At 38.4% G+C, this 16,487-nt stretch overlaps 1 protein-coding gene across 4 annotated transcripts in view; it reads right to left on the bottom strand.

The window, feature by feature from the left end:
- Positions 1–3,054: 3,054 nt before the first annotated feature.
- JAK2 (Janus kinase 2) overlaps positions 3,055–16,487 on the bottom strand; it is an 89,124-nt gene continuing 75,691 nt past the window's right edge. For all 4 annotated transcript variants that reach the window (XM_036403083.2, XM_036403082.2, XM_036403084.2 and 1 more), the window contains 4 exons: positions 14,552–14,724; positions 13,534–13,651; positions 9,448–9,561; positions 3,055–7,264 (listed from right to left, as the gene is read on the bottom strand). In XM_036403083.2, the coding sequence (XP_036258976.1) occupies positions 7,157–7,264; positions 9,448–9,561; positions 13,534–13,651; positions 14,552–14,724 (513 nt within the window). In that variant the 3' untranslated portion in view covers positions 3,055–7,156. The remainder of the gene's footprint in view (positions 7,265–9,447; positions 9,562–13,533; positions 13,652–14,551; positions 14,725–16,487) is intronic.

Genomic DNA, 16,487 nt, shown 5'->3' with positions numbered 1-16,487 from the left:
GTCAAGCTTAAGTTCAACCTTAAATGTTACTTGGGATCTTCTCAGAGGTACTTTCAGAGGTAAGAATCTGCTTATTTGTAAGTGCCACACTTCCCATGTGAAAGCTGCTGTATGCAGACTAGATGTTAAGGTTGATTTACCTTTTTCATTTATAGATCAGTATCTTTGAGAAGCCAGTCCTAAAAGTGACCTGATAGTTAGAAAAGTCCATTGATCTGACCAGCTGTAGCTCAGGAAACACATCCAACATCCACATTTAATAGATACCTTTTTCAACTGCTCTTGATGTAATTGTTTAGCTTTTTGTTGTTTTATTGTTCTTGTTAGTTAAATTCAATAACAGACTTATTATTGCTAAGAGAAGTTCTTGTTGGGGAGAAATTACTGCAATTTTAAATGTATTGCAATACCCTTAACCTAGATACTCAGATAAATTTAACTATTTTAAATAATTGATTTGTTAATATTAAATTTCTTAATGAAGTCTTCTAAAAGTTATGTGAAATTTTTTCTATATAATGTAAAGACCAAAGCTAAAATGACTTGTCTAGGTTCAGTAGGAGAGTAGACAAGATTATAGTGTCAAAGTGAAATCACTTATACAATTACATTTGTTGGACACTTATTCTTTTTTAAGAAGACAGTAATATGATTCAGCTGTATTACAGAGATGAAACAAAATGATAATTTTCTTTCCCCATGCAACATTCAACCAGATATCACCCAGATAAAATTGATTTTATATATTTAAAATATTTGTACTGATCACATCCTTTGAACTTAAACAGAAATTTTTTGCTACCCTTGTTTAGGTAGTCTGATTTATGGCAGTTCTGATACAACTCTGCAATAGTAAGTTCTTTTCTCCTGACATGCTTAATCTAGCGTTTGGTTCTCTTCACATTTCCATTTCTTCTGAAAGTCTTTTCCAGGTGGTAGGTACCTTTATGGAAGTCATCTGACAAAACTGCAATCTTATTATTGTCCCTTATTACAATAAAACAAATTGAGATGTGTGTAACCAGACTTATCTCCACAGGTACAGTAGTTCAAGACCGAAGACTGACTGAACATTTTAAGTATTTTGTTCTGTCATTTGTTATGCAAGCAGAACATGTTTGACATGTTCCTCTCTGTTCAATCATTCAATTTGAAGATCCTAAAATACAGACAATAGAAGAAAATGGTGTTTGGGGGACATCCAGTGTGTTAGACCCTGGCTACTATTTATTGGACGCTGCTCATTACTAGACAGTGCCCTCAGTGAGGAGGAGGAAAGCAGACCAGAAGGCACTGTGGCCACTCAAACTGCAGCTGAATCAGGGGAGTAACCCCTGCTGGTAGCAGCTGCCCCTGTACAGAAGAAGATACCCAAAACCAAATCAGTTTACTTTGTGAGGGATGAAGAGGAAGCAGAACCCTCACCACAAGAGGGAAGAGGCAGGGCCAGAGATAATTATCCAATCCCCACCCCTGTGTGAGCTGCAAGACATAGGAAAAGATTTCAACCACCAGAGAGGAGAGGTTCCCTTGGTCTGTTTGCTCCAAAGCTGGGATATTGTGGCATATGGTATGAAACCAGATGGTAGCAAAGCCAAAGAACTGGGATCCCTATCACAGAATTTGCGCAATGAAAAGGGGATTGGGAAGAGGACAGAAACTCTCAGCCTCTGGAGGTGATTTCTGTCAAATGGGAGGGAAAGGTGTTCTTTCAAGGAAGACTTGGTACACAAAAGGGTGTTCACTGCTGTGAACAAAAAAACCATTTCACAAATATAGTGCCCAAAAGCAGTAAGGTGCAGAAAGCTCACACAGCTTTATGTCCCTTCCCTCCACCAGTCTGAAAACAACTAAGAACTGGAACAAAACGAACTTGGAAGATAGATCATCCATGTTGCACTGCTCATTTTTTTGTTGTTGTTTTTTCTGGATTGCTGAGCTCAGCTGTGTTTGGCACTGTTCCCCAGGCTTGGCTTGGTCCCATGTGGCTAACTGCAGCACCTGTGGGGCTTGATTTGGCTCAGCTGGAGCTTTGGGCTCTGCACAGCTGCTTCTGCTCTGCCAGTCAGGGTATTCACTCCACTGGGCCCTAAAGAACAGAGAAAGGACCAGGGTGACAGAGCAAGGCTGAGTGCACCAGGCTGATCCTGACACCGTCTTGGCTAGGGAGAGCCAAGATGGCACACTTCCCCTTCTTGCTGATCCTTGGCTTTTCCTGCTGATACCATAGCCCCATTGATATGTGTGTGGTTTGCAGTAAACCATGTTGTCACACCCACACAGCACTGAGAATTCCATCCCCACTCCCTGTAACCAGGGCACTGTGAATGTGTGCTGCAGCCCAGCAGATCAAGCAGGTAAACCCCCTGTGGTATGACGGAGGATTGTCAAAAGAAAAATAGGGGAGGGGGGGCGGTCTGCAGATCACTCAAACCTGCCAAGGCAAGCACTACATGGTTACAAATAGTGGCACAACCATCGGATGGCTGGAGAGGTGCCCTGTGCCTCCTGCCACCACCTGGAACTCCATCTTGGCCCTTGAGAAACATGTCCTGTTGGGACATGGCAGCCTTGAGAGAAGTCAGTTGGACAGTGGGACTCATTTCAAAAACAGCCTCATAGACATCTGGACCAGAGAGCACGGTATTGAGTGGGTGGGCAAAGTCAAATGGAAAGATGATAAAGTAATGAAAATCAAGACATTAGAATTTCTAACAAACTAAGAAATGTAAGGTGGTGTAAGGCACTTCTGTCTTAGAGACTTGCATCTCTTTAAATACTGAGAACAAAAGGAAGTGTTTCTTCATCCCAAATTAATTTTCTTAGTGAAAATCCTTATTAAAAAAGAGATTAAAAGCCCCCAGTAGGTAACACTTTTACTTTGGTACATCTAAGTTTCTTCCAGTAGATAAATGCTTAATATGGCTATGCTAGGAGGGTTTGGAAAGTTGTATGTGCTGTATTCTACCTCATCAAATGGAACAGCTGCCTTCAGCAGTGATTTAAATAGCAGTAACAAATTTTAGTGTGCAAAAGAAAATGTTGGCAGGCATGTGTCATCCATTGTATTCAGTTTTTTTTTTTTTAATTTTCACTATCCAAATGCAAAAAGAAACACACAGTTAAGTTTCAGGTACGGATACACAGTTTTCTAAAAATATCCCTTTCATGTTCTCTTGACTAAACCATGTGTTCAAATGTTCACATTTCAATCATAAGTGGCAGGTATCTTTTCCTCCCTGCTCCCTACCACCAAGGGACTTCTTCTTTAATATAAAGTACTGTAAACCTCTTATTCGAAAAGAAAAATTCAGAACAAAACTTCTCAGTCAAACACCTGTTCAGAATTGTTGTCTGGCATGGCACAACATTATTAGTTTATTTTGGTATAGTAATGATTGAATTTTTTTCAGCCAGGTTAGGTGTCTGTGAATATTTCAGACTTAAGGCAGACAATACACAGTTTAGAAATATATTAGCACATATTTGTCATGATATGACATTTTCAGTAGAAAAATCTATCAATTTTTCATAATTCATTGTGCATTTTACATTTCAGAAAGCTTCTCCCATGCTGAACATCATCCTTCTTCCTTTAGTCTTGTTCTTCTATACCTCTGCTTTTGCTCTCAGAACTCTAACCTCTATGTGTTTGTGATCCTACATTCCTGAAAAGCTTGCGATCTTTACACAAGAATTACATTTCTTCATCCTTAATACAGTAACATCTTTTCCCATACATTTCAGGGCAGCTGGTCAACATCTCAACTAAATGCAACAATTAAAAATTTAATTTTAGGGAAAAAATGTAATTCTTACATATACTTTCACAGTTGTATTCATCAGCACATTTAACAACAATTATCTCAACTATGGAAGCTTTTAACCAGTACTAGGACTTGACAAGAACATGTGTTTCTTTTCCTGAAAATTCATTTCTCCTCTGGCTTACTACATGACTGTTGCAAGTTTGTGGAATACTGTGTGGAATAGATTTAAAAACTGACTTTGAAACGTAACATATCTATACTGATAGACAACTAATCAATACTACACAACACAATACTTGATTGCAGAGATTCTATAAGATACATTGTGCACGTATTAAAAAATTCTTTCACTTCCAATATAAGTGCAAAGCAGTAGTTAATATTTTAATTCTACACTGTAGTAGCAGTCATGTATACATAAACCAGCACTTTTTGTATCAACAAAATCAAACAGCATGTTGGGTAGCATAATTATGACACTAATGTATTACAAATGCAATGCCAACTGAAGACATTTTCTAAAACAAAGTACTTAGTCTATTAATACAAATGCCATGTAAAAATATGACATTATCAATGCTACTGTAGATCTGAGAGCTTTCAAAATACAAAATACAGTGTTTTTTGGTGGTGTTGTTGCTTTGTTGGGTTTTTTAAAGGTTACACAATTGGCAGTAGCAAATTCAGCAAAATCACTACATTTATATCCTCAACAGCTTTTTGAGAAAGCCACCAGGTCTGCTCTGGGACATAAATATTGACACTGCAGATGACTATACATCTCCCAAGTCCTAAGCACTACTTGGTCCTATTCTTCCAGCTAAGAACATTAATCCTAAATGCTCAAGCCCTCTGTACAGGCCTCTGGTTGTTAAAAAAGACTGTCTCTGGCCAACAGCACACAGTTACACTGCAGTGTAAAGATACAGCTTTCTCTCAAAATGATATAGTACTAAAGTAAAAAAAAAAAAAACAACAGAACAAAACCCAGAACAAAACAAAAACACTCCACAAGACACTTAAAAATCATCCTTGAATTCACTACTACATTTATGCAATCAAATAGACTATGTAAATAGTCAAACTGTAGTAGAACAAGAAAAAGACCTTTAATTCACTTGAAAAATTAGCAGACTGGAAGATTTCTTCATTGCATTACACAAACTTCCCTGAGATTTCTACATAAATTATGTTTAGTCTACTATGTATTTGAAACCAGTGAGCTACTGAGTGTCATACACTGCAAATGTTACATAATTCCTGCATATGTTATTCAGCTGAAATGCTGTCTCAATACTTTAAAGCTTTATCTCCTTTGTTACAAAAATACACATACACATAACTGAGACTACAAATGCAAAGACATCTTTTGCACAAAATTTCAAATCCTCAAAGCAATGTATAGAAATTGAGAAAACATGTTAAGTTGAACATAGCACTTCAAAGTTCTTTGCAGCTTAAAAACTGTGAAATTGGTTTGAAAAATCATCTATGCAAATGCTTGGTGGCAAGAACACTAACAGAAATAGTTTTAAATGCAATGGGCAGAGAGAAGGTTGATGCTGCTCTCCGTATTTAGCACTCTCTCATACTATAAAATAGTAATTTTGTAGGAGTGACTGTGGGAGAGAAACATCACAGTGGTACAAAATACTGCTATACTGGCACTATATTACACCAAGTACGGATGTTTTTGTTTTGATTTTTTTTTAAGTTTTTTTTTTTAGTTTTTTTAAAAGCTGAGGTTCTTCAATTTCTGATAATATGGATGTAGTTTACCACAAATATTAAGGAGGCTCCACAGTGAAAGTAACTTCTGTTTCACTAACTCACTGCCACAAATTTTAAAAATTAACACTTCATTTTAAATATAAATCTGGATGTCAGGTCAGTTTGCCAAGCTGTATATCCCCTTAACTGAACTTCTCTCAGCAGAAGTCCAAAAAGAACCAGCATTATACTTTGCAAACAATAATGCTTAAGTAAAAACAAACAAACAAACAAGATTATTTGAACTAAAAATAAACAAACCCTGCAATTATACTGCTTTGAGATATGAGATTATCCCCAAGTTTTATGCCTCAAGGCAAAACCGAAGCATTCTCTTGTCCAAAAATTTTTGTTACTTATTTCAAAAGCTGAATTATACAGCATTCAGGTAGCTCTGATCTCCTTCCAGTTCTCAGTAACTGGAATCCTGTCCTTGCCCTATGCTGAGTGTGAGCAATTGCACTTGTAACTCCTTCCAAACAGTCTCATGTTGGGTATTACCACAGAAATAAATATGCTTGGGCCACTTCAATATAGAACAGGATTGATGTGGTTGTGACTGGCCATATCAGATACTGAGTTGTAAGTACTCTTTTTCTGTGCTGGAAGGAAGATATTTAGATGATCATCTTAACAGCAAAGTGAGGAATTGTGAAAGTGAGGGCATTTTCTAGATTTTTAATCCTGCTTTGAAGGTTTCAATTCATTCACTTATGACTCCATGAAAATTACAAGGATGGAAAGAAAAAAAGAGCAGCATTTAAAAGCAGTATACTTAGCTTTTCCTTATTTACACTGAAAACACTGCCTTGTGTAAAATGAATTCACTTCTATGTGTTATCACTGTATCTTCAATTCTATAAAGGCAATCTAATACTCATCAAGAGAGGAGTAAGAATAAAAGGATAACATCTTTGCTTTTTCATTTTTAAATTAAAATTTTTGCATGGATTAGTAAGTTTTCTGTCTCTCCCAGTAAAGCGCAATTTGCTCCCTTTCTCTCAAAATACTTACAGTACATCACACAGCTACATTTCTTTGGATATACTGCTGGCTGATAACTGATTCAGACAGGCACAGCAAACCACTTCTATTTTGTTACACAGAGAAGCCAGTTCTGCATCAACAATGAAAAAATCATGAAACTGTATTAACAGATAAAAGTCTTTGTGCAACACACAAAACAGGGTGCCTAGTCACTATATACTCAGTGTAAAAGTATTTCTAGAAGTCTTTTCTGGGCATCTCTACTTCAACAAAGAAATACACTGGTTTTTTATCTCTTATTTTTGTTACATTTTAAGTTACCTCTTTTTTGTACTGCCAAGTAAGGCAAATAATGGTGTTGCTGAATGACCACCCATTTTTAAATTTAGAAAAATAATTTCTTTCCCTATTGAGAATTTCAACATGTTCTCATAGTAACAAATATATCCTGATAAAAAAGCCCTAGCAGGATTCCTCAGTATGCAGATTGAGATAGGGTATTTGCCACACAGATTTTACTTCCAGCAAGGATAAGATGTGTGCACATGTACATATGTCAAATATACACAGCTGACCAAGTACATTTTGTTCTGCATTCCAACTCATCCTCTGAAGGAGGGACAGTTTTTTCATCCACCCATGTTTTCCCTTATATGATCCACTCGCTGAGCAAGATCCCGAAAGGTGGGGCGCTGGGCAACATTATTGTTCCAGCATTCCTTCATGATAGCATAAATCTGGAGAAGAAAAAAAATATTGATAGTAGGTAAACAGATACCATACATATTTACTTGAAACTGGATTAACGAATATCCAGCTTAACTTTATGCTTCCAAACAACAGCTGCAGAAGAGTGTACCTATACTCTTGCCCAGTGACAGCAAGAACCTAGGATAGGTGGCTCTGCAAAAGCTCTTATTATGAAAGACAATTTTTTAAAAGTAAGCATGAAAATTCACTCAGCTGTTTTTTGAAACTTTTACAAGACTTATGTTACTTTGTTAAGTTTTTTCTTGCTCTTTTTTTTGGGAAGCTCAAAAATGCTTTAACATAACAAGCACCAGTATGACCAGAAATCAGATTTACAAAGACAGTAATTCTGAATAAGACTTCCCCTGCGAAGCTAACATATATTTCTCCACATTTGTATATTAAATTCTTAATTATTCTTCATATATAATCAGAAATAAGCAAAAAAAAAGGTTACTGTGCAAACTGAACCAACTTTGGAAGATATTTCCACTACAATAGTTACATGGCAAGAGTTTTCTTTTTGCCCAAAGATGTACCTGATACCTGGTCTCATACAACTTGCCAAGCTTTTCCCCTACTCTTCTCATTCATTCAATCCAGACTGTTATTACCAATTTCTCATACTTTCAACAGTTTTTCACATATTGCTTAAGAACAATCTGTACAGCTACCAGGAAAAAAATTAGAAACTGTTCCTTATCTTTCAGCAGATTTGAAACACCTGCATTGACCAAGCTGCTTTAGAACCAAGTCTCAAGCAGCTTATAAGCTGCAAGATAAGCTGCTGTAAGCTACAGGTATCTGGAAGATTTATTATCTGTGATGACTGGCCTTCCAGGATCAAAAGGGGATGAATACAGTTTCTGACACAGAGACATTTCCATCTTGCTTTGATAGCTGGAGAAATGTCAGACACTGAAACCTTTGGGTTAGTTAAAATACAGTTTCAGTAAACAGATTTATTATCTTATACATATGACATTCAGGTTATCTACAAAAAGCCAAGCCTTGGCAATTCAACAGTTGCTGTTCTGGTACATAAAATGCAAGAAAGGTTCTTCAAAGACTTCTCTTTCTATTCTCTATACATTTTTTTCTCCCCCGTCACTTCCTGCCTCACTTGTACCATTCTTTTTCTCCTCTATTAGATCACTTGACCCTGATGTTTTCTCTTTCACCAGTTTTAACAGTATTATTTCTTGACTTATTGCCAAGTGTGCTTGACCTTAAAAGGATGCAGCAATTAATCTGAGCTGGCAATTACAGATGTAAAAAACAACAACCCATAACTATTTTCCTTCCATTTTTTCATACTGACTCACCTACACAGCCCAACCAGGTCAGTTTGACTGAACCAGGTTTGGTGCACCCTGCTCTGAAGAATAGAATACTACAAGACTTAGGAGTGGTATGAAATTATTTTTGAAAGCATCTGGTATATAAATAAAACCAAAAGAACACTGAATTAATTTATGTGCTCTGAGGACAGCTCTACAGGTGTACTTTAGTATCTACAAAGAACATGAATACTAATCTGAAGACTCTGAACATAGAAAATATGATTCATATACTTAACTGTGCCTACAGTCTGCAAGTTGAAAATACTTGACGGTGAATAATACACATTATAAACATGAGCCTTCCACACTTGAGAAGGGAACAGTAACAGAAAGGCAGTAATCAGGATAAGAAGCTCTTTACATCCTGGAACTAAATGTGAAAAACCTTAGGTGGATACTAAGATTTTTTTGCTGAATATTACAGATTAAAAAAAAAAATCCAAAGTTCACAGCTTTGAATGAGAATCTCTACATGGGACTTACACAGAACAAGTTATATATACTAATCTTGTTGCCTTAATACATGTATCTTTTTGAAATAGAAGTGTGAGTGCCCAAGTACAGCAGTAAGTTACAGCAGTCCCACTTAATATATCCAGCAAGACTACAGTCTGGGCTCCTGAGGCAGTACAAGCTAAAGAATTAAAAAAAAAAGATTATACTCATCATGAAACTGATAAAATAACAGCACAGCCATTCCACTTGAATAAGTACTTTAGTGGTCCAAGCAGAACAAAATGTTAGTTTTGCATTTGCAGGTACTTGACTGAGCAGGTACTAACTGAGCACCCTTCACACTACAGTAACATTTTAACACAGTCCATCACCTCATCAGGGCATCCATCTGGTCTCGGCAGTCGTCCATTATTCTTCAAAAGCTCTATCAAATGAAATACAATCATCTGCCCTTGTTTATCATTGCCAATCATGCGCATGAATTCCTGAAACAAAAGGCCAATTGTAATATATAATCTTTAGAGGAAAAAAAGATGCTGCAATATTCTTACCAAGCAAAAATTACTTATAAGAATAATAAGAATGAATTGAATAGTACATAACAATGATCAAATTATAAATTACATGTCCAGAGAATATATCAAAATTAAAGATTTTTTTTTGTGTGTAAAATTAAATAATGACATGGAATAGAATAAAATGGAATGATACATATACAATTTAAAGCACTACGTGAAAAATCTTTAAAAATGTTGATCATCATCTGATGATTTGACTACCCTGGATAAAGAGAAGACTGAGGTTTTAAATTACTTCTATGCCTGAGTCCTCAAAGGCAAGTGTTCCAGGCACACTGCCCAAGTAGAGAAAGGCAGATGGAGGGACTGAGAGAATGAAGACCCTAAGACCACTGTAGGAGAGGGTCATGCTCATGACCATCTAAGGAAACTGAATGTGCAGAAGTCTGTGGGACCTGAAGAAATTTATTCAAGGGTCCTGAGGGAGTTGGCAGATGAAGTTGTTAAGGCAAAATTTGTGATGACTGGAAAAAGGGAAAGTAACCCTGATTTTTGAAGACGGGAAAGTGAAAGACACAATGAACAACAAGCTAGTCAGTCTCACCTCTGCCAGGCAAGATCATGGAGCCAATTCTCCTACACATCATGCTAAGGCATATGGAAAACAAAGAAGTGACGGGAAACAAACAACATGGCTTTACTAAGGGCACAAATTTTTTCCTGAGAAATCTAGTAACCTTCTATGATAGAGCTACCTAGACTTATACAAAGTTTGGCACTGTCCCACATGACATTCTTGTCTCTAAATGGGAGAGACATGGGTTTGAGGTATGGGTGCCTCAGTGGATAAAGACGTGGCTGGAAGGCTGCACTCAGAGCTGTGGTCAATGGCTCACTGTCCACCGGGAGAGCAGTGATGGGTGGTGTCCCTGAGGGTTCAGCACCAGGGCCCAAACTGCTCAGCATGTCTGCAGGGGACGTGGACAGTGAGACTGAGGGCACCCTCAGACGTTCCCTGGCCACGGCCTGCGCGGGCAGCCACGTCCTGCAGGGAAGGGTCCCATCCTGAGGGACCTGGGCAGGCTGGAGAGCTGGGCCCATGCAAACCTCATGATGCTCAGCAAGGAGAAGCAAAAGGTTCTGCCCATGGGCCATGGCAATCCTGGACACACCTGTGGGCAGGAAGGGGATGTGATTGAAAGCAGCCATGTGGAGAAGGACTTGGGGGTGATGGTTGATGGAAAAACTCCATGTGACCCAGCCATGGGCACTGGCTGCCCAGAGAGCCAAACGTGTCCTGGGCTGCATCCAAAGCACTGCTGCCAGCAGGGCCAGGGAGGGGATTCTGTCTGCTCAGACCCCACCTGCAGTGCTGCATCAGCTCTGGGATCCCAGCACAGGAGGAACATGGACCTGTTGGAGTGAGTCCAGAGAAGGCCATGAGATTGATAAGAGGACGGGAGCATTTCCTTATGAGGACAGACTGAGGAACTTGTGTCTGTTCTGCCTGGAGAAGAGAAAGTTGTGTGGAGACCTCACAGCAACTTCCAGGATCTGAAGGGGGCCTACAGCAAAGGTGAAGAGGGGGAGAGGGACTCTTAATCAGGAACTGCAGTGATAGGACAAGGAGTAATGGGTACAATCTGAAAGGGGAGGAACAAAGGTAATTAGGAAGAAATTCTTTTACTGTAAGGATGGTGAGACAGTGGAAGAGGTTGCCCAGAGAAGCTGTGGCTGCCCCATCCCTGGGGGTGTTCAAAGCTGGGCTGAGGGCTCTGAGTAACCTCATCTAGTGGGAGGTATCCTTGCCTATGGCAGGGAGGATTGGGACGAGATGATCTTTAACGTCCCTTCCAACACATAACATTCTGTGCTTCTGTGATTAATTAGTTTTAAAAGGATTAAACTCACAGCTGGTTCTAAAGAGCTCTGTGGAACACTAAAATAACTAATGCTTTGAAAAATGCTAAATAGAAAACAGATATTGTCATGCTTATGTATTAAAAACGGTTAGCAGGACTAATCAGTAACGACACAGCAGAAAAATTAGTATAATTAAAGCCAGAAAAAATGGCTTAGATAAACCTTGCTCTCCAAAAAACCAAAATAACCCAAAAAGCAGATGAAAACCTCACTCAGACTGCCAGACATCCAAAGTAAATGAGGATGTAGTATTAACTGAAAAAAATTTCTAAGCACAACATAAAGCATTTTTTTTTTCCTCCAATGCTTCAAAATTTCTTTAATGATCCTTGACATGACAGTGTGAAACACCCATTGGCTGAATGTGTAAATGGCCAGGTTTTGAAAACAATATATAAGTATATGTTGCAGTGTGGTTTCCTGTCTCACCTATCCCAACCCCCTCAGGTACGCCAACCTTTCCCCCTCCCCCTTTGCCCTCCTGCCTAGGAGCTGCCCATCAATCTTAAACCTTCCAGCAAGGCGTGGTGTGATTGGCAGATGCCCCCCAGGCCTGGGCTCATTGGTTTGTCCTAGCGTCCACATCCTCTGACCCTTCCCCTGCTCACACCTGGTTGGCCCTCACCTGTCCGTCCCCTCCCCCTGTCCCTGGGGCTTAAAAAGGACACGAGACCATGCGGTGTCTGTCTGTCTGAGAGCTGTTACCACATTCAGAAGTCTACCATGCTACAATAAAACTCTGGATCTAAGCTCCACGGCAGAACCTGCTTCTTTTCTCTTCACCATCGTCTGAACCTTTTCTACCAAAGGTAAACTGAGTTCCTATTTTGCCTGGACTTGTTCTGAGCGCCCAGCCGCAGCACCCAGCTGGCCAAAGGCATCTCTGGGGTGAAAGATGCCACAGCTGCCGCCTTTGGTCCAGCAGCGAGGCCAGACGAAGCCAGGCAGGACACACCCGAAACATTCGGGGTCTAATATTTAATAAGTATAAAGACTACAAGAGTTGAACAGACCACTTTGGTTAAATTTACCAAATTACCTTTTCTTGATGCATACCAATAGGATAACCAACCTGATGAAGTTGTGAATGCACGTGTAGAATTGATTCATTGAAAGAATAGTCCACTTGTGCTCGTGGACTCTATCACTTTTCATTTCACAATCCTTCTGAAGAACTCTAGGTGTCTTTATTTATGTTCTTATGCTGGAAGAGCTGTCCTGAGTTCTTCCTTGAAACCTCTGATAGCTCATTGTATGGAATTACTGAGAGGTCCACTGAGGCCAGTGCAGAGGTATCCTCCAAAGGCATTTCTGCCTATCATCACTATTCAGCTCTCAAAACCAGATTTGTCAGGACTGACTGTCTGGCCAAGGGTGAGGCCAGCTCCAGTAAATATAGGAGCCTGAACTCTCCTCTGTTATGCCCATGGTTACTGCTAGGTGAAAATAAGATCATGTACCTTATTTTCAATTGGAGGATAATAGTATCTTTCTTCACCCACTGTAAATTCGTCTTCAGACACCAGTCAGCAGTCTGCAAAAAGCCACTCCTTTTTTTCCTTTAACTTTGCTAACTTACTAACTTGGGTTCTGCTAACATAACTTACATAAGGAACTTAAGGTATTTTAACTTAATTTCTATGTATGTGTTTGGCTCAGCCTTAAATTTGGAACAACATTAAAAATAAAGGTCATGCAATGGACTGGTTGCAGCTGGGATAACTCTCCACAAAGGATCAGAAAGAACAACCTATAACAAGAGATTTTAAAATATTTTTCAAACAGAAGTTACAGAATGAATAAGATATGCACAGACTATGAAGTAATTTTCAAATCTTCTTTCTTTCTTATGGCTTGATACCAGTTACATTTTAGTTACTACTTCAGACTAGATGCTGTCTCAAACACTAAGGTATCTCCAGAAAAGGATCAGTAAACATCAACCTATTGAGGTACATGACAGTCTAGGAAATTCAAATAAACAAATTTTCTGAGATTCATAAACTATATACTTACAGCTGGTGGGCTTTTGCTTTTGTCGATATAGGTGAAGAGTTCATACAAGACCACACCAAAGCTCCACACATCTGAGGCCACAGAAAATTTGCTTTCTGTCAGAGATTCTGGAGCGTACCTGCAACACACAGTACAAGGAAAATTGCTCTCTGCAACATGTGCCATTTTGATTTTGAAAACATTTGTTTTAGTAAGACAGATTTCTTTTTCATGAGTAAGTGTTCTTTATTCATTGATATTAGCATGTTCTCATTTCTTTTTGGTACCTTCAATTACTAACTACTCCTTTAATAATAGTTAATTGATTTTGAAAACCAAATCCACCTTAAACAAACACAGTTGGTGATAACTATAACCAAGTTTGATTTTTTTTCCAACAAGGTTGTAGATGTATTTCTTATTTGTAGTGCAAGTCAACAGGAATTTGATGTGATTAGACCTGCAAAGAAAGACAATTACAGCCTTCCATCACTTTCAGTGAACTGTGTTGCAGGCACTTTTGGAACTAAACTGTACCTCTCCAATAACATCTACTAAGCTGCCATTTTGTATAATTTATTCTTTAGGTAAACAGTGCCTGAGTCAGAATTAAAATACAGACTAAAATCGCATGTATGGAATGGCATTTTCTCTTGGGGTGTATCCAACTGATCTCAGCTGGAAGACATGAATGACCAGTTTTTAAGGAACTAGAATACCTAAAAATGTGAAAGAATCCAGGAAAATGGGCCATTTTAGACTTCCTTTATATCTGAATATATTTTTTGTTGGATGCTATTTCCTTTAAATACGTATTTTTTTGGATCTTTGTTTTGGGAGTTTTCTTGGGTTTTTAAAAATATGTTGAAAAGTCCTAGATGCTACTCTGTGAAGTGAAATACCATGCAAATGACTTTCACAATGCTGGAAAACTGATGTGGAGCTTGCAAGTAAGAATTCCACAACATGCAAAATGAATTGGCTAAAAGGGTAAAAACTGAAAACATGCCATGATTTCACATACCAAAAGAAGACTTACCAAAATATAGGACTTTCACCAGGTTCTTTCACTTTGTAGTATTCTTTGTCTTGTGGCAAAACTTTTGTCAATCCAAAATCTCCAATTTTAACTCTGTTCTCATTCTCCACCAAGATATTTCTTGTTGCTAAATCTCGGTGAACATATCTTTTTGTTCCTAGATACTCCATGCCCTAGGTGTAGAGGTTACAAACAGAAGAGGAAAAGAGTTATTTTTACCACTACATAGCTGCACTTTCCCTAAGAGGATGAATTAACCTCAAAGTTAAAACCAAAACCAGGTTTGTCTTCTCCAAGTCCAAGCTCAGTGACTTCCATTTAAAAGAAGGGAGACAGACTAATCACCTGTCAGAGCCAAGTATTTTTTTGATTATGCAGCTGGATAAATGCTACCACTCCTTTCTGTGCCCAAATGCAGTTGGCTGGTGATATGTAGAAGGAAAAAAATTGGGCTAAGCTACACAATCCAGAGCACATGAGAAGATTGTCCAACATATCCATTTCATTTAGCTTTTTTCTTCATTTTCTGCATCTGCTTTCCTGAATGCTTCCATGAAATTTTGTATTATGATTCCTTGAATTTGACTATTATTCACTGTATTCCCAACAGTGTGCTTTGTATCTCTTTCGTATGGACAATTATTCACCAATACAGTTCTGCTTATTGTTACATTCCCACAGATTGCTGTAACAAAGTGTTGGTCTGAAGGCATGTTGTCTTTTGCTGCTGATGATCCCTTCTTACCCATGCACTTAGTTACTTTCACTAACAGTGAAATTTGGAAAAAGTGTGTGTAGTGGCATTACTAAAACAAGAAAGTCTTGCTTAGACAGCAATAAATGGAGGACTGAGACTGATGCTGCACAATGTCAAGAGATACCCAACTCATACATGAAAGGAATCACCAAGCAAGTTGTCAGTTGCATAGTTTTATAAGAAAGCTTATCACCCTTTCAACACAACGGAAAAGTTAAATTACACAAATAGCATTGGTGATCTCAAAAGTTCTGAAAAGCAATGTTATTACTAGTCATGCCAAAAGGCTTATTTCTTTCTCTAATCTTTTTTTTTCTTAATGTCAGAAACCTCAGAGTTTGGCTACAAAGTACAGTCTTTCTCTCAGATTCTAGTACCTCCCAGTACCATTAGGTGGCATTGCTGTTCTCTCACAGCTCATTCCAGAACTGTTCAAAAATGCCCTATTCCTCATTGCCAGCTTTTTCACTGCCATAAATACCAAACCTTACTTCAAAGTGAGGGTTCTGTCTTACTGGTACAACTAGCCTATGAAAATGCTACAGCTTTTTCTTACTACAATGTACTATCTGAAAACAGCCCTAAAGTTTGATGACAGTAACTTTTCTGTTAGCCTGGAAAACACATAAGACAGATCTTTAATTGAAATCATGCAAATTCTAAGTGGATATCACAATCCTGTGGCTCTCGTCTGACAACAGAGTTTAAATGTGATTTAAAATGTTTCTGTCTTTAAAACTGGCTCACCAGCAAGGACACCTGAAACACTTCAAACACTAGGAGAAGAAAAACCCTTTCCCAGTATAGTAGCAAGGAACCAAAACACAATAAACAACCACATTCATCTTAACCCTCAGGTAATGGGTGTGCCTTCATTTCTCTCATACACTTCAGAGGAAAACAGCAAGGCAGAGGCAGAAAGGTTTTTTCATCAAACCCCCCCAAGATTACGGACTGACAGAAACACACAGCAGAAAGATGAGATGTGAGATGCTGAAAGACCAAACATTGCAAGAAAAGCAAAACCAGCTGAAAAGTGTAACATGATCAGCTAAACAAAGAAAAAGCATTCAGGTTCCATTTTCACAATATCAGGTACTCACTAATTATGTTGTTTTGGAGAAACAGAATGCCACAGATTAAAGAAATCTTAAAGCAACCTATATAACCTCTACTTTG

This window comes from Molothrus ater, chromosome Z (genome assembly GCF_012460135.2).
Source record: "Molothrus ater isolate BHLD 08-10-18 breed brown headed cowbird chromosome Z, BPBGC_Mater_1.1, whole genome shotgun sequence".
Lineage (NCBI taxonomy): Eukaryota > Metazoa > Chordata > Aves > Passeriformes > Icteridae > Molothrus > Molothrus ater.
The sequence above is the reverse complement of the archived record's forward strand: the minus strand, read 5'-3'. Positions and strand labels throughout refer to the sequence as shown.